This window comes from Topomyia yanbarensis, chromosome 3 (genome assembly GCF_030247195.1).
Source record: "Topomyia yanbarensis strain Yona2022 chromosome 3, ASM3024719v1, whole genome shotgun sequence".
Taxonomy (NCBI): Eukaryota; Metazoa; Arthropoda; class Insecta; order Diptera; family Culicidae; genus Topomyia; species Topomyia yanbarensis.
In genome coordinates, this window is record NC_080672.1 from 2,914,160 (window position 1) to 2,933,209 (window position 19,050).

A 19,050-nucleotide genomic window follows, 5' to 3' on the forward strand; every position below is an offset into this window, starting at 1 on the left:
ATCACGGAAAAACCATTTTTGGAAAATGGTTTTGCGCTTGATAGGCGAATTTTTTCATGGATCTCTATAAAAATTTAGGAAAATATTCCTAAAGAGTTGTACTTTCAGATAAAGTAATAAAAAAATCATTTTTTCGAAAAATAAAATGGTATGTAACCCCTTAATAGATCTATTCAAAACTGATTGAATTACTTGATAAGAATGCTGTTTGAAAATCAGGGTACTCTTCACGTATGTCTAAAAAAAACTTCTGACTATTGCCAACCAAATTCATTTGCCTTCCAACTACCTACAGTATAAACGATAGAGGTGCTCTCTGTACTGTAGATGGTAATCATTGGGCTTTGTCGAGCTGCTTGTAGAACTCCAGTGTGTTTTCGATGGTATCCGTACAACTTGCTAGATACTTTTTCCAATCGTCACAGTTTGGACCTGAAATAGTACAGACACATAAAATTCCTGATTTTTCCCCCAAATTTCACTTTGCTAACCTTTGTTCCAATGCTTCGCCGGACAGCCCTGTAAATGCAAAATTTTTAAACACTCACATCAATTCAAATTTCAAAAAAAAACAAAAAACCCTTACCGCAAATCCCTTCGCCATAACGCAAATACTCATCAGCATCGGTTTCATGGAACACTTTCCCGCCTCGGGCAGTTCCATTTTGTTCGTCTTGAAGAAATCCATCATTTTGCTGTAGTCCTTCTCAATACTCACCAGACAGTTGTCCAGGGCGATCTGCTTTATCGACGGTAGCCATTCTGCATTATCCTTCAGATGGGTTGTTAAGTACGTCTCAATAACAGCTCGATCCAGAGAATTATCTGCTTTCAGAGCGTTGCTTTTCTTGAAAAAGCATTCCAAGGATTTCTGTTAGTAAAAAGTAATTATCACATATTTTTTTCACTTGACCAGTCACTAGATACTAAATCTTACGCAGTGTTTGGTCGTGTCTGTGTCAGTTGAATTCTTTTGCTCATTCCAGCATTGATTCATTATTTTTGCGTCCAGTAACATTGGGAAGGAACAACATGTCTACAAATCAGAAAAATCATCATTTGGAACATAAATAATTTAAAAACGACAATCATACACTATTCCCAAGTAAACCGTCCAGCGTCGGTAACTTCGAACAGACAGGGTTTGGTTGAGCGGTTGTAAACTGAAAAGACAAACACAAATTAATATTGGTTGACATCGGTGCAAAGCATTTGCAATTACCCCCGCCAAAAATAAAACCTGTAGAGTTAACACGGAAAGTGTAAATTTGTCCATAATTCTGATGCTTCAACTGAACGACTGATGCAGTCAGCTTGGAACAGACATGGTTATAAACAGCTTAGCGGTGGTAAAAACTAACATCAACTAATTAACGGCAATGGTGGAGTTAGTCAGAAAATTGTAATATCGATATTTTCCTTAGTAATGATGGCTACATAGGGAAAGAGCAAAAACGATAAGCTCGGGAGTCGATTGCACAAACACCATTTGAGTCACAGCTTCACACACAATTAATTCTGATGATTGACTCGTTGGTTTCTATTGTCCATGATTTTGAAGGTCAACATATTTAAAATCGGAACACAATGATTCATTCATACAATTTAGGTGTTAGAGAGACTGACATTTATTCAACTATACTGCGCGCTCGAATTCCGTTTCCTATAATGTTCAGGTACTGATACATGTTCCCATACCAATCATATTACAGCTCTTCGGGATATCAAAGTTCCAGAACTACATTAAAAGCTGTATTTAAACCCCAGATATGCTGCGTCACATGAATAAGAAATTATTTTTATAAAGACTACGGATAATTTGTTTTCACAAAAATATCATTAATTCGTATAAAAAAGTGGAAACAGATTCATTTTTTTATAAGAGAAGCTTATCTTTTTGGGAATTACTGGCTATTGCAAAGAAACGCTTGAGAAAAGGACATCATCGTTTTTTGTACGCACGAAGAGCTTTAATGTGAGTACGTTTTAGATTCCGAAGCATAGCGTTAGTCTATGGAGGCTTCCTAGGAGGTTGGCATTTAGGGAACGGATATTTCAACACAGTCAATCAGTAGTCGGTTGTAAAGGTCAACGGCAGCATATGCATCCACATGATCATGTAGTACACTCCAGTTGATCAGCTGCAGGAAGCGGCGCAATGTAGCTAGATTAGTTTTGCGAAAATTACGACGATCCATAACTAAAGCTTCTACATATTGCAGGATGCTACTGGGATAAATTGTTATTTTTAATGCGGGATGATAGTTACCCTCAGGCAGAGCGATTCATGAAGACGAGGTCAAGGAAACGAGGTGGTTGGAGTTCGTGCTTACTTGATTTAGTCCGTGGAAAGCCATCCCGTCCAGCCACGACCGCGAATGCTGTTGCTATCGCATCGATATGCACAATAAACAGTGTAACCATCCCCAAAGAGCTGCATCGATGAAATTCGAGCATCAAGCCAAGTTTCTGTTAGAACGTAAATATCGTAGTCGCCGTCAGTTACAACCAAGTACACGTCCTTGATTTTCGTTCTTAGCCCTCTGACATTTTGATAGTACAACCGCAAACCGTCAATGCCAATCAGGTGTACCGCCATATTGTCCGAACTTAATGTACTCGATGGCAAGCTAGACACCGAAAGGACTTAAGGAACCGGATCGTCGGTTAAAGCAAAATACTGAGAAAGGAGTTCGAAAGACCCCCCTCACGACCTCCTAACGCAGGACCGAGACGAGTCAGCTGGTCTGTAGTAGCACGACTACGTCGGATCGCTCGGTGAATCACCGCGCGAAAAATGTTATTTAAAATCGCCGAAAGACCATGCGTGGGTAGCGAACGATAACAGAAACTGAATCACAAGCACCCATTGTATTGAAGAACGCTGATGCCACCTGCTCTTTGCTAACATAGACTATTTCAATTTCTGTTCGGCTATTGGAGACAATCGTTCGTTTTTTTGCGGAAGTTAACCATTTGCTTCGATCCAATTATCGAAGCGGAATAGAAACACTTTCTCGAGCAACGTCCGGATACAGGACACCGTTGCAATCGGCCGATACGAGTTGCGATCGGAGGATGTTTTCCTATCTAGAGAGACACTGTTACTCGCAAGGAACTAAATAAATTTACGCAAATTCTTCAACAAGTTCAATTTGATTATGTCTAACGCCGATGCATCATTGTTGCATGAACAAAGTGCGAATAAGAAATACACTATCGAAATCGGGACAGTAGGAGGATCCAACGCGGTAGGTCTTCTGTGTCGGTACAGAGCCGCTGACTTTTTTTTTACGAAATCGAATTTTCAGCATATATTTCAATATACCACGTTTTCATTGGTATGGATGCTCATGCGTCGAGTGCTCATCGATGTTTCGCTCGTTAACTTGTGAAAGAACCAGTACCTGTTGTGGCTCACTGTAGAAAGAAGAGCTATTAAAAGACTTTTATCCTTCAAGTACTCGTGCCGTTGTATTTAACACAACACCTTCAAGAAACTCTAGCCAAAGTCTCCAGTACACGATATCCGAAATCAGGAGCCACTTACTTTAGTATTATAACAGCCCTTTCTTGAGTTATTATTTTTTGTGATCCAACACTATCGGGTTTGTATGAGGATGCTTAGGAAAGGAAATGAGTAGCCCCATTTAAGCATTTCTGCAAAAGAGAGCTTGAAGCTATTCTTGAGGGAACGCATCAGCTTTACAGCCAATTTTTACGCGGAACGTGTCAAAAGATAATGCGAAGTCTCTCTTCTTCAGTAGGAACGTCTTTCAGCATTCCTAATGCAAGAATCATCCTCATGATTCTCTCCGTATTTTCTAAACCGTACCTTACAGCTACAACAATGGGTAGTTGTATGGCCCAATTGTTTGCAACGATGATTGGTCATGACCTGCGGTACGAAATTACGATGTGATAGATGAACCTGGTCCAAACAGACAAAGTTTGTAAGAGAAAACCTGGCGAAAGTTACTCGAAACAAAGGTGATGAAGAATAAATGATTTTCTTATTGCAATTTTCTTTAGACTGATATGAACACTGAAGAAGACTACAATAAATAGTTGAAATACTAGTATCTGATTGATGGTGAAAAGCAATTGTTTTGTCATTATTATTAATGTAGTGGAATTAAACGGAAGACATCTTAAGAAGATTAATTGTGACATTCCACGAAGTCGCTCAAAATGTTTTGAATTTTGTAAAATTGTAATTCAACTTGTTTTTTTCTATCTTTGATAGTACTCCTAACGAACTAACTTTCGCTTTTTCAAATAAAATTTGCAGAAAACCCTCTGAAAAAGCACGAACTTAGCTCATTTTCTCTCCACAACTTTGTATGGTATGAATAACGTACATCAACTTAGATTAGCTCTTACATATATGTATGGTGCATACATACATGTCCAAGAAGAAAATTTGTGCTCTTTAAGAACAGCTCATGAAAGAAAGAATGATGCATTTTATTATTTATTCAACGAATGAATATAAGAATGCTTCAATATTGATTATCTCCTATATTATCAAGTTCAATGATTATATTCTTGAGGACATCAAAATAGAACTATGGAAATTGTCTGATACGAGAGAGAGAAAGAGAGTTTTGTGTACTTCGAAACGAAAAAGATATCGCCACAAACGTAAAATCTGTAGCCTAAGGATGATGCTGTACATAACAATGCAAGTTTCCATAAGCTCCAAAACTTAATGTTTGTTCATTATTTGGCGTTTTTAAATATTTAGATGCAACTTTATTGGTTATAGATATAATAGGCTTGAAATGTACTTGTACCAAACTGTTGACTTAAATCAAGGGATTCTTTTTTCATCTCGTCCGCGGAAAAATAGAAAAAAAAACCTTACAGTTGCAAGGGATAAATATGTTGCATGGCGTTTTTCATTTTGGAGTCTGTCGTTAAACTCGAAAAAAACAAATGTAGGAATAATATTTCTATAATAACGAAAGCCTTGCGATTATTTTTGTGTTTTTGTGAATTATGCCAACCGTCCATTATGCCTATCGTATATTACGCCAATCGTCCATTATGCCTAACGTCCATTATGCCTAATGTACTTCTGCCTAACGTATGTATGCCTAACGTACTTATACTTACCGTATTAATGCCAAACGACGCGCACCCATCAATTTAGTAGAGTTCAAACTATATTTTTCTCGATGAACTTGTCTTTTTTGATTTATGGTTAATGTACTTCATTAAAACTTTGTAATGAAGAAATATGGTACAAGAATATATTTAAAAATAAGCAAGTTTCAACATTCTCTCGGTCGGTTCAAAACGCAATTCTTAATGTGTTTCATATGAAACAGCAAATAGAACGGCACCAGTGTCAAAGGGATGTGATCGTTTCCATTCCAATTCCACTTTGAAACTCCTATATAAAATCCCACGCTGCTGAATACGCCCTAAGGAATTTGATTGGTATAAAAAACTAAGGCTTGCAAACCTAAAAATAAAAACTATTCTTGGTCACTGCTCTAACATAACTCAATCTTCTCACCCACCAAAATCTCCAACTAACCTTCGTCCTTAAGTCAGCACAAACCCAGTTGAATCCGTCCGTGCTTCAGAAATATCTACAGAAGCATGTTGTCGGATGCCTCAGTGATAACAACGAATCGCATACATACGAAATATGAAGCATGTGTGCCAATAAGTTTATTACCCTAGGTACCTAAAAATCGCCAAAATCATTTTGACATGAGAATTACAACACACAAGTATAAAAATAAATTTATTTTTCCCAATGCTAACTAACAAGCAGCACATACGCGTCGCACCCTGCAGTGTGCTGAATTCAATTCACACCCACCCTACCAACACATTTTGCAAATCATCGAGTGTACACGTTTCGAACCATACCATAGTATTTCAATACTCGATCGTTTCAAATCGCGCGCATGATAAGCTTTGCACACAACAAAGAAACGAGTGCTAATTCGAACACTGTTAACTGTGTTTAACCGCTTATTGTACCGTCCGAACGTTATCGTCACATCTAGCAAGGAATTTTGAGCTGCGGACTCAAAACACCGTGACATTCTGACAGCATTGCCGAAAACAATTCTTCGAAATTCTGTCAATTAAAACAATTCTTAAACGTTGAATGAAAATTTTCTTTGTAGTATTTGAAAAATGGCAATAAATGACAATAGTTTTCATTATTCTACGATAACGGAAGAACACTTCTGCCTTCAGACATGATGTTTAAAAAAAGAACAATAAAAATTGCAGATAACACACAAATCATCAATTACATCAAGTGTAGTTAAACAGTAATTGTCGGTCGCGTGTTCGAATGCCACGAAATGTGACTTCCAAAAAAGAAGGAGTTCCATTTAAAAAAACTCGGTCGTAATGAATAAAATTCAAAACCAATGACAGCGGCGTTGAATCGGAGTAGAGCTTTTACGTCAAGTTTACTCATAATGACAAGAATAATCCGATGTTTCCTTTGTTCTCGAGTCAATGCACACTAGATCCGAGAGGCCTGTTGTTCACTTGGCTCGATTGTAGGTCTGACTGCGGCAGAGGTAGAAAGTACACTCAAATTACACAATAACAGTTTTTGTTATTATGCCAAACGAGTAACGTTATGGTTATAGCTTCTGGCACCACACAGAGTTAAACCGTGTACGAATTTTACGGTACAAGTATGGTGCCACAGAATCGTGGTTTTGGATTGAGTTCAATACCGCAGAGTGCGACGTGTGTGTGCTGCTTGCGAGTTTACGTTTGAAAAAAATAATATTGCATGGTTTCTCGTAGGTGAAATAGCGCTGTCCAGGTGTCTCTTTGCTACAACTCAAACGTCGTCACAAAGTTCGAATCTGAACGGTGTGGAAAATATAGAAAATCCAAAACGGGTATGCTTTCTAGTGGCTTCATCCATGATTTTTACATTTTTTGTGTATTTTCGCTACGTGGGATAAGCAATGTACCCAACTGTTTTTCCCACATTTAGACCTTCTTTACCGACAAAATGTGGTTAGTTATTCGAGTGTGTATTCTCTAGAATCGCTTTAATGTAAGAAATTATCGCCTTCATCATGTATATTGTCGACAAAATTGTTGGGTGCGTATATGCGGATTTTGTTCAGTTAGTGCGAATTTTTGGAGGTATATTAATATGTAACTGAATAGCACCTTGAATGAACCATCACAAAGGCTGACTAGGAAAATATTTGCTTCGACCCAATTGTCGAAGCGATACAGAATCATTTTCTCGAGCAACTTTCGGAAGCACTGCAATCGGCCGATACGAGTTGTGATCGGAGGCCAGTTTTTTTAGTTTTGGAATGACGATCATTCGAACTTGCTTGCTACGTTAGGAGACAACGTTACTAGCAAGGAACTTGTCTAATAAATCGATGTAGAATGCGGCACATTCTTAAACAAGTTGAATTTGATTCAGTCTAGCGTCGGTACATTATTGTTGCATGATAAAAGGGTAAATGAGAGCTCCACCATTGAGAACGGTGGTTCGTTCCCAGTACCGTAGGAGAACGTAAGGTGTTGTGTCGACACAGAGTCGGAGCAGACTTTTTTTTAGCAAATTGAATATTCAGCATATCAATACACCACGCTTTTGTTGGTATGGATTCGATTGCTCATCGATGTTTCGCTAGTTAACTCGTTCTGAGAATAGCCTCGATGCGGAGAGCAGTTCTGCGATATCACAAACCCATCGAATGACTAATCGAGGATCCAGAAGAAATCTGGCTGGAAGCAATGGAAAGAGTGCTTGTGGAAGTTGAGAATCATGTCGAAAGTTACCAAGTTTCATATAATACAAATTCATCGCATAGCAAATCGATGTTCGGGAAGATACACTATCAAACTATTATCAAATGACCTCGTTCGATGAAAATACCATCGAACAATAAGATCACTACGAGGAGGAGCCATTTTGAAGTCAACTGTTTAAATAGTGTTCTCACTGCAGTTTTCTTTCTACTAAAACACTTGTAACCTTCCAGCACGAAACGAAGGTGATGAAGAATAAGTTATTTTCTTATGCTTCGCGATTTTTGCTGGACGCAATTTAAAATTTTCACAAGCTGGAGCAAAGGGGTCTCGTTCTCCATACATCATCTGATTTTCGAGAATAAATCCATATTCCATATTGGCGCGAGCAACAGTGGACGATCTCCCACTCCATGGGGACCAGAGGGTGTTCAGAATTGTACGCGAAACTGTCTTGCAAAGACTTTTTGAAAGTCGAATCGCCCGAATTATTCCGAATATACGTGACGTTAGAAACACAAATGAAAAACTTGACGAAAGCTGAAAAACCGCGGTTATTGGCACCAGTTCGTCGACGGATTAACGAGAGCATAAATGTTTCAACTGGTGGCTATTTAGGCCCTACGTTGTGTATTCGATTCTACCTTTGATTGAAATACACGCAACCAATAATCTTTCGGTGACAACAGCATTCCGTGTAGATTCACATTCAAATCGACCTTTCACGATCATTTGAATGTGGATCCAGAATAGAATAGAAGGGAGACGTCGCCAGTGGGAGAAACAAACGTAGAATAAGTTTATATTCGATTTCCCCCCAGCGACGGCAAGACGCGCTTGGGTGAATAAGTAAGAAAATTTAAATTCAATTGTAAACTTTTTAATATTGTAATTATTTTTATTTTGTTTTTGTATTGCAAAGCTCTGAGGATGGCTGAAATTAAATAAGGAAGTAAGCTGAAACGTAAACGGTAAACTGTGGTTTTGATTAATTATCACTGAAAAATATCAACTAAAAACACCATAAAAACAACTGTTTCTTCGAAAAACTAAAATAACCGGATAAAATCCCTGTGAGCTAATTATGCGAAAAAGGCTGGAGTTACGCCCTTCTAAAAACTGTGAAAAATTTATCCAAATAGTTTAAATTAAGTTTAAGCGTATTTGTAAAATTACCAAAACTTGAAAAGACCAAAGAACACTCTTCAGGGCTACACCATGGCGCTTGGCTTTTAACATTTTTATATCCATTCATCTGGTCGAGAGGCGGAACAAATATTGAAGGTGAAAGTGGAGCTTCGGCTTTCAGTCACCTTGATTCAGTTTTATCCTACAAGAAATGCAATATTGATATTGTTTAGCTGTATGAACGAAAAGCTTTACCAAGAGTATCCTAGTTCATGTATCATGACAAATATTTTGCAATAAAAAAAAATAGCACCGCTTGGTTTGAGGCTTAAAGAAATTTCTATCCAGGATCTCGCAACAATGTTAGTGTGATGAGAATGATACAGATCAGGTCAATCCCTTGCTAAAGTACAATCAAAATTAGTACATAGTTTTCAACATCTTCGGTCGAACTACTAAAGGGTTGCCCAACTAGCAATGACTGTGCCTAGTACCTCAAAACCAACAACCATCACCAGTTAAAAGAATATCGAAGACGAATATAGAATCGCAACTCAGCAAATCACAATATGAGTTCAAAGTTTCAAGTTAGTAAATTCAAATGTTCTCCTTGATATTTTTAAAAATCCTTGCTTTGATCATACATTACATTTTTGTTGCTCTTTCGTAAATACCAGAATTGTTCGTCCAACCTCCATCCATCTAGTTGTTTCTTCAGGTAACAATGCTGGCACCAACGCTTGCAATTTACACGCACCGAGATGTCAATTACACCGAAGCCTACATGCATATTTAGAAATGACTGATTTAAGGACTTTAAACAGCCAACAATTGAATTTACTATATTATCCCTGGTGGGAGTATATTCCAATTGAGCTCTATAAATCTTGTTATCCCAGTGATACCTTTTTGAAAGCGTTCGTTACTAAAAATGCCAGAGATTTAACATTTTTTAATAAGTCATATTTTAAGAGCAAGAATGTAAATATATTCATTTCAACACAGTTTCTGTTAACACAGTAAAAGTAATCATTCACATTAGAAATAACTAGTTAAGGGGTTAGATACCTTTTTGTGCGTAAAATGTCTAGAAAGTTTGAATTTACGTAAAAGCATAAAGCAATGATTTCACTACCTCAATCTTATATTATTTTGGTAGTAGATTTTTCAGTGAAAGAAACAAGCATAAGTTTTAAAAATATATTGATAATTGGAGGAGTTTTGGTTTTTTCCCCTATACCCTTGTTTATTTAAGAGGTTTGCAGTGTTAACGATTGAAGACCAATACATCAACCGAAATCCCAAAACTCAAAAAAATCCATTAGAATATGGGTATTCCTCGTACGTTAACGATTAGTTGAATGAAAAATTAATTTTTTCCTGCATTCGGGTCTTTCCTAAAAATCGCTGTTTTAAGCTCTAAAAATTGTATTAAAAAATATCACCCACAAAACAAAAATGTATGTATAAAAATGGAATCCTAAAGGTAAGAGAAAAATTAATTAAACGATTCATTGAAAAAAAAAATTGAAGGAAATCGGTAACCGTGATCACGGAAAAACTATTTTTGGAAAATCGACATTTCGAGAATATCGAGTTTAAAATTTCAGTGGTGATCTTGCGTGGCTTAATTTTTGTCGGTTGTCACGGTAAAGATAGATACGTCTACCTTTATCAGGACACATGTTAGTGAACTCGGGTGATTCGTAGTTATTCTGCCTAAGCTCGACCCTCATTAACAGAAGACAAAGATTAAGCCCGTACGATATTAAGCCTGTTCTAATGACCCTGCCACTTTTAGTTTTCCGATCTGTTTACTTCATATCCTTGCTCTCACTTGAGTACTATGGCTCTAAGTTTCATAACTTTCCCTACCCAGTAATCTCTAGCTAATTGAATGTCGTTAAAATGTAAAAAAAAGAAAATGTGACTAACATAGTCGAAATAAAAAAGGGAAAAAGTGGTTTGGTGGCAGTAGTTTGGTAGGCGAATTTTTTCTTGGATCTCTATAAAAATTTAGGAAAATATTCTTAAGGAGTTGTACTTTCAGATAAAGTAATAAAAAAATCAATTTTTCGAAAAATAAAATGGTATGCAACCCCTTAATAGATCTATTCAAAACTGATTGAATTACTTGATATGAATGTTGTTTGAAAATCAGGGTGCTCTTCACGTATGTCTAAAAAACTTCTGATTATGCCAACCAAATTCATTTGCTTTCCAACTACCTACAGTATAAACGATAAAGGTGCTCTCTGTACTGTAGATGGTAATCATTGGGCTTTGTCGAGCTGCTTGTAGAACTCCAGTGTGTTTTCGATGGTATCCGTACAACTTGCTAGATACTTTTTCCAATCGTCACAGTTTGGACCTGAAATAGTACAGACACATAAAATTCCTGATTTTTTCCCCAAATTTCACTTTGCTAACTACCTTTGTTCCAATGCTTCGCCGGACAGCCCTGTAAATGCAAAATTTTTAAACACTCACATCAATTCAAATTTCAAAAAAAAACAAAAATCCCTTACCGCAAATCCCTTCGCCATGACACAAATACTCATCAGCATCGGTTTCATGGAACACTTTCCCGGCTCGGGTAGTTCCATTTTGTTCGTCTTGAAGAAATCCATCATTTTGCTGTAGTCCTTCTCAATACTCACCAGACAGTTGTCCAGCGCGATCTGCTTTATCGACGGTAGCCATTCTGCATTATCCTTCAGATGGGTTGTTAAGTACGTCTCAATTACAGCTCGATCCAGAGAATTATCTGCTTTCAGAGCGTTGCTTTTCTTGAAAAAGCATTCCAAGGATTTCTGTTAGTAAAAAGTAATTATCAAATATTTTTTCACTCGACCAGTAACTAGATACTAAATCTTACGCAGTGTTTGGTCGTGTCTGTGTCAGTTGAATTCTTTTGCTCATTCCAGCATTGATTCATTATTTTTGCGTCCAGTAACATTGGGAAGGAACAACATGTCTACAAATCAGAGAAATCATAATTTGGAACACAAAAAATTTAAAAGCGGCAATATACACTATTTCCAAGTAAACCATCCAACGTCGGTATTTTCGAACAGACAGGGTTTGGTTGAGCGGTTGTAAACTGAAAAGATAAACGCAAATTAATATTGGTTGACAGCGGTGCAAAGCATTTGCAATTACCCCCGCCAAAAATAAAATCTGTAGAGTTAACACCGAAAGTGTAAATTTGTCCATAATTCTAATGCTTCAACTGAACGACTGATGCAGTTAGCTTGGAACAGACATGGTTATAAACAGTTTAGCAGTGGTAAAAACTAACATCAACTAATTAACGGCGATGGTGGAGTTAGTCAGAGAATTGTATTATCGATATTTTTATTTGAAATGATAGCTAAATAGGTAGGGAAAGAGCAAAAACGATAAGCTCGGGAATCGATTGCACAAACACCATTTGAGTCACAGCTTCACACACAATTAATTCTGATGATTGACTCGTTGGTTTCTATTGTCCATGATTTTGAAGGTCAACATATTTAAAATCGGAACACAATGATTCATTCATACAATTTAGGTGTTAGAGAGACTGGCATTTATTCAACTATACTGCGCGCTCGAATTCCGTTTCCTATAATGTTCAGGTACTGATACATGTTCCCATACCAATCATATTACAGCTCTTCGGGATATCAAAGTTCCAGAACTACATTAAATGTTGTATTTAAACCCCAGATATGCTGCGTCACATGAAAAAGAAATTATTTTTATAAAGACTACGGATAATTTGTTTTCACAAAACTATCATTAATTCGTATAAAAAAGCGGAAACAGATTCATTTTTTTATAAGAGAAGCTTATCTTTTTGGGAAAGACATTTACAAGGGGCTTGGTTCCAACATCGGAGTACCAACAGTAGAAGGAGCAGCGGATACGGGGCGGATAAAGATGACAGAGGAAAGAAGCATTTAGCAAAAAGAAAATCAACGGCATTAATGACAGCCACGTACTGCCAATGACATCATACACCACCTCGAACCCGCAGGGATTATTCAAAAGAGTCAGAACTTCAGGTCGTTCTCACTTCCGATTCGGTTAATGCGTGCACAATGGTGATGATGAAAACGTTTACGTTGTAGTGCACTGGTATGGGTTGCCACTACCGAGAACGAGAAATAAAAGTAAGTTCTATCAAATTTGGATATTTATCGTTTTAAAAAAAGATAGATGGGGAGATCCCGAACCGGAACATTGGTTGATCTACCACGGGCCCGAAGAGGATCCAATAACTTGGACCTGGCATCACAATATTTGACGAACGTTCAGACAATATGCTCGATGTCGTGATAGCTATCACCATCAGTGCAAAAGTCCAATACGCATTAGATATGCATTCAATGTGTAGTAGTTGAAGATGAGCAGTACGTATAGCATTCTTAAAAGAAACGAAATAATCAACACTGACCCTCTTGCCAACCAATACACATAATTTTTAAATGATCGCATTAAATCACTCATAATCTTATTAGCGCGGAACGAAGATCTGGCATTCCAGAGTTAGACTATCAAAATACTGGAATAGTGAAAATTATTCACCTAGTCTCATACCCCTCGCTAATGTTGTTTACGGTATACGTGCTGTGTTGATTCCACTGCCACTGCACGGTGGATGTCAAATACGGTTGTCACTTAGTTCTGGAGCAAACGACGATTTAGTTTTCCGAGTTGCAGAGAGAACCGATTGTTCTGAAATTGAGAATACATCCATATCCACAGCATCAGCGGGAACAACACGAACCGCATTTTGGAGCTCAATAGCAGATGGCACTTCAGTCGTGAAAACACTCGGGAAGTAACTGACAAATAGTGAGCATTTTGCAGCAGTCGTCGCTATTTCGTCATTGTAAAGCATGGAAAATGAATGAATGAAAAAAATGAATTTGGATGAATGAACTTGGATAAAAGGCCAGCTTCTTTTCTTTCCGTGTTAACGAAAGGCCAGAAACCTTTCAGATTTCTTCGCAAGTTTTGTTTAATACGATTCACATATCCTTTGTACAGATGTTTATTGTAACTGCGATAATCATTACTGGCTATTGCAAAGAAACGCTTGAGAAAAGGACATCGTCGTTTTTGTACGTACGAAGAGCTTTAATATGAGTACGTTTTAGATTCCGAAGCATAGCGTTAGACCATGGAGGCTTCCTAGGAGGTTGGCATTTAGGGAACGGATATTTCAACACAGTCAATCAGTAGTCGGTTGTAAAGGTCAACGGCAGCATATGCATCGACATGATCATGTAGTACACTCCAGTTGATCAGCTGCAGGAAGCGGCGCAATGTAGCTAGATTAATTTTGCGAAAATTACGACGATCCACAACTAAAGCTTCTACATATTGCAAGGTGCTACTGGTAGAAATTGTTATTTTTAATGCGGGATGATAGTTACTCGAAGGAACAATCACACTAGAAGCTTCACTCATAAAACACTCAGGCAGAGCAATCCTATTCACGAAGACGAGGTCAAGGAAACGAGGTGGTTGAAGTTCGTGCTTACTTGATTTAGTCCGCGGAAAGTCATCCCGTCCAGCCACGACCGTGAATGCTGTTGCTATCGCATCGATATGCACAATAAACAGTGTAAGCATCCCCAAAGAGCTGCATCGATGAAATTCGAGCATCAAGCCAAGTTTCTGTTAGAACGTAAATATCGTAGTCGCCGTCAGCTACAACCAAGTACACGTCCTTGATTTTCGTCCTTAGCCCTCTGACATTTTGATAGTACAACCGCAAACCGTCAATGCCAATCAGGGGTACCGCCATATTGTCCGAACTTAATGTACTCGATGGCAAGCTAGACACCGAAAGGACTTCAGGAACCGGATCGTCGGTTAAAGCAAAATACTGAGAAAGGAGTTCGAAAGACCCCCCTCACGACCTCCTAACGCAGGACCGAGACGAGTCAGCTGGTCTGTAGTAGCACGACTACGTCGGATCGCTCGGTGAATCACCACGCGAAAAATGTTATTTAAAATCGCCGAAAGACCATGCGTGGGTAGCGAACGATAACAGAAACTGAATCACAAGCACCCATTGTATTGAAGAACGCTGATGCCACCTGCTTTTTTCTAGCATAGACTATTTCTATTTCTGTTCAAGGCTATGCGAGACAATCGTTCGTTTTTTTTTGCGGAAGTTAACCATTTGCTTCGATCCAATTATCGAAGCGGAATAGAAACACTTTCTCGAGCAACGTCCGGATACAGGACACCGTTGCAATCGGCCGATACGAGTTGCGATCGGAGGATGTTTTCCTGTCTTGAGAGACACTGTTACTCGCAAGGAACTAAATAAATTTACGCAAATTCTTCAACAAGTTCAATTTGATTATGTCTAACGCCGATGCATCATTGTTGCATGAACAAAGTGCGAATAAGAAATACACTATCGAAATCGGGACAGTAGGAGGATCCAACGCGGTAGGTCTTCTGAGTCGGTACAGAGCCGCCGACTGTTTTTACGAAATCGAATTTTCAGCATATATTTCAATATACCACGTTTTCATTGGCATGGATGCTCATGCGTCGAGTGCTCATCGATGTTTCGCTCGTTTACTTGTGAAAGAACCAGTACCTGTTTTGGCTCACTGTAGAAAGAAGAGCTATTAAAAGACGTTTATCCTTCAAGTACTCGTGCCGTTGTATTTAATACAACACCTTCAAGAAACTCTAGCCAAAGTCTCCAGTACACGATATCCGAAATCAGGAGCCACTTACTTTAGTATTATAACAGCCCTTTCTCGAGTTATTATTTTTTGTGATCCAACGCTATCGGGTTTGTATGAGGATGCTTAGGAAAGGAAATGAATAGCCCCATTTAAGCATTTCTGCAAAAGAGGGCTTGAAGCTATTCTTGAGGGAACGCATCAGCTTTACAGCCAATTTTTACGCGGAACGTGTCAAAAGGTAATGCGAAGTCTCTCTTCTTCGGTAGGAACGTCTTTCAGCATTCCTAATGCAAGAATCATCCTCATGATTCTCTCCGCATTTTCTAAACCGTACCTTACAGCTACAACAATGGGTAGTTGTATGGCCCAATTGTTTGCAACGATGATTGGTCATGACCTGCGGTACGAAATTACGATGTGATAGATGAACCTGGTCCAAACAGACAAAGTTTGTAAGAGAAAACCTGGCGAAAGTTACTCGAAACAAAGGTGATGAAGAATAAGTGATTTTCTTATGCTTCGCGATTTTTACTGGACGCAATTTATAATTTCCACAAGCTGGAGCCAAGGGTTCTCGTTTTCCATACATCAGCTGATTTTCAAGAATAACTCCCATGTCAGAGACTACGCCACCAATTTAAACATCACGGGCGGGTAAGTAGACAAGATTCTTTTTCATATAAAGCTAACAGTGGGCAACCTTGTGCTATCATGTGATCTAAAACTATTCCAATATCCTTTTTTTTTTTTTTAATTTTTGACTTAAGTGTTCTGTAACGTTGAACGGAAAAGCTAATTTAGTGCCCTATTAGAGAGTAAAGATACTCTGCTGCTGCAATATATCCTTCCACTTGAAAAGCGATCTACTTGAATCCAACTAACAAAAAGGAAAACTAATAGGACTAGATAGATTCAAACTTTACATTAAGGCTGGGATGGTTGATGAAACAATGACTTCGGAACACGATTTGTCCTCTACACGAAATGGGTCATCGAAATTCAATCGAGCTTACACCTTCCAAAATCCTTGAACCAAGTAAATTCATTTTTCCGTAAACCGCTGCCAGCCAGTTGGCGTGGTTAACAGAACACAAACAGATACAGTGTGTTCGGTAAATGCGCTTTATTTGATTGTATCAAATTAGTTTGGAATTCAGTCGCTGGGACTTATTAAAGCTAGATAGAAAGATAATGTATTTCACAAAATTGTAGGTTATCTTATTATAAATCTCTCTTCTTAAAAAAAAACAAACTTTATAGGTCCTATGCATTTTGATATATGGAGTATTTTTTGAAAATGTAACGTTTACTAATATTTTACCCAAAGTTTGCTTATTTCTATCTAATCGTCATCTAGCAAATTTCTTCACTAGAGCCTGAGAATCAAATTCGAGTCATATGAGAACAGCTTTGATCTAAAATTGTAGAGGAAAGAACATTTTTCTAACCCATAAAGTCATAGAAAGATAAAGAAATTCGAATATTTTTTACTCCACCTTTTTCCAGCATAGACTTCATCAGGATCAACATTTTAGGGTTTCTTAGCAACTATAATGCATATTTGGTCGACAAAACTTGACTCAACTCTTTGGCGACACTCAAATAAAAGTCTATAAATATAGTAGAACTCAAACTATATTTTTCTCGATGAGCGTGTCCTTTTTGTTTTTTTTTTTGTCAATATACTTCATTGAATTTATGTAGTGATATTTTTCTTCTGCAGAATGATACATATATTGAAAAATAAGCAAATTTAAATATTGAATTTGAAGATTGTTTTCAAAAAATACACCTACTTTATTAGTCGTATTATTTACTACAATTTACTATAAAATCGAGAAAAGAACCACTCCTGAACGTGTCCTTCGGTCATTAATCGACTCGAAATTATTTTCTCTCGGTCGATCGAATCTGGATGTAGTATGTTGAAAAATCTTTGTTCAAAACGCAGTTCTTAATGTGTTTCATATGAAACAACAAACAGAACGGCACCAATTTCAAAGGTCGAAACAAAACTGTTTAAACTAATAAATCAAAACACTGCTGGAGATGTGATCGTTTCCATTCCAATTGTACTTTGAAACTCCTATATAAAATCCCACGCTGCTGAATATGCCCCAAGGAATGTGATTAGTATAAAAAACTAAGGCTTGCAAACCTAAAAATAAAAACTATTCTTGGTCATTGCTCTAACATAATTCAATCTCCTCACCCACCAAAATCTCCAACTAACCTCCGCCTTTAAGTCAGCACAGTTGAGTCCGCCCGTGCTTAGATTACTTAGTGATAACAACGCAACCATACGATATACATACGAAATATGCAGCATGTCTGTCAATAGGTTTATTACCCTAGGTACCTACAAATCGCCAAAATCATTTTGACGTGAGAATTACTACACACAAACATAAAAATAAATTTATTTTTTTCAACGCTAACTAACAAGCAGCACATACGCGTCGCACCTTGCAGTGTGCTGAATTCAATCCACACCCACCCTACCAACCCATTTTGCAAATCATCGAGTGTACACGATTCGAACCATACCATAGCATTTCAATACTCGTTCGTTTGGAATCGCGCGCGATAAGCTTTGCACACAACAAAGAAACTGCGTTAACGGTGTTTAACCGTTTATTGTATCGTTCGGATGTTATAGTCATGATGTAGCTCGTTTAGCAGGCGAGCGACGAATGATTCAAACGGACACGCGACACTTCTATTCATAACTTCTCTCAGGTGCCACATCCCCCAAATTGACCGCTCTGGCTAACCAACGAGCGATCTACGTTTGACGGGCAACTGCAATCATGCTGCAACTGCTACGGCGACAAAAAGTAAACTGATTTCTTCTGGGCCTGGACCTTATACGTGTCTCGAAGTTCACTTGACGACAAAGCAGCCGTGCTAACAACGCTAGCTTCCGTTGGTCGAATAGTACGGACCAATCATAGTGTAGACAATTGCTGCTTTCACATAATCCGTTATTTGAACTAATTGTACGAAATTGGATAAAATTTTGAAACGGGCCGCTATATTAAATCTTAAAGGAATTCTACTTCAAAAATTGATCCTCCATGTAGAAAACCCTTGTCTGCATGCTCTCTGACAGTTTTATCTGGCTACAGTACACGGTGCCCAGCAAACTCAATATTGTTTTTGGCGATAAATTTACCCAGAAACTGATCATCTAGCAATACTGTTTGATTGATTTAAAAACATCTAGCAAGGAATTTTGATCTGCGAACTAAAAACCACGCTTTTATCTTCAAAAAATGATGGACAGTGGTACCGTGATATTCTGACAGCATTGCCGAACACAATTCTTCGAAATTTTGTCTATTAAAACAATTCTTAAAATAAATTAATTTGTAGTATTTGAAAAATGGTCATAAATGACTATAGTTTTCGTTATTCTACGATAACGGAAGATCACTTCTGCGTTCAG

At 37.9% G+C, this 19,050-nt stretch overlaps 1 protein-coding gene across 3 annotated transcripts; it reads right to left on the bottom strand.

Moving 5' to 3' along the window:
- Nucleotides 1–64: 64 nt before the first annotated feature.
- Nucleotides 65–12,145, bottom strand: LOC131692922 (general odorant-binding protein 68-like). Of its 3 annotated transcripts, none has more exons than XM_058980333.1 (6): nt 12,061–12,126; nt 1,095–1,163; nt 938–1,036; nt 587–871; nt 492–519; nt 65–432 (listed from the first exon to the last, which is right to left on the bottom strand). In XM_058980333.1, exons 1-6 carry the CDS (start codon nt 12,112–12,114, stop codon nt 335–337), a joined length of 633 nt encoding a protein of 210 aa, XP_058836316.1. In that variant the 5' UTR covers nt 12,115–12,126; the 3' UTR covers nt 65–334. The 3 variants fall into 3 exon arrangements, with proteins under 3 accessions (XP_058836316.1, XP_058836314.1, XP_058836313.1); XM_058980331.1 differs by lacking the exon at nt 12,061–12,126 and adding an exon at nt 1,223–1,285 and having other exon boundaries at nt 67–432; XM_058980330.1 differs by lacking the exons at nt 65–432; nt 492–519; nt 587–871; nt 938–1,036; nt 1,095–1,163 and adding exons at nt 10,042–11,269; nt 11,332–11,359; nt 11,427–11,711; nt 11,777–11,875; nt 11,933–12,001 and having other exon boundaries at nt 12,061–12,145.
- Between the last annotated feature and the right edge of the window lie 6,905 nt (nt 12,146–19,050).

Coding starts and splice junctions, on each gene's coding strand:
- LOC131692922 (XM_058980333.1), bottom strand. CDS start 12,114: ATGGACAAATTTACACTTTCGGTGTTAACTCTACAGATTTTATTTTTG. Junction 872..937: donor CAGACACGACCAAACACTGC/GTAAGATTTAGT, acceptor TTTTACTAACAG/AAATCCTTGGAATGCTTTTT. Junction 520..586: donor TTATGGCGAAGGGATTTGCG/GTAAGGGTTTTT, acceptor TTGCATTTACAG/GGCTGTCCGGCGAAGCATTG.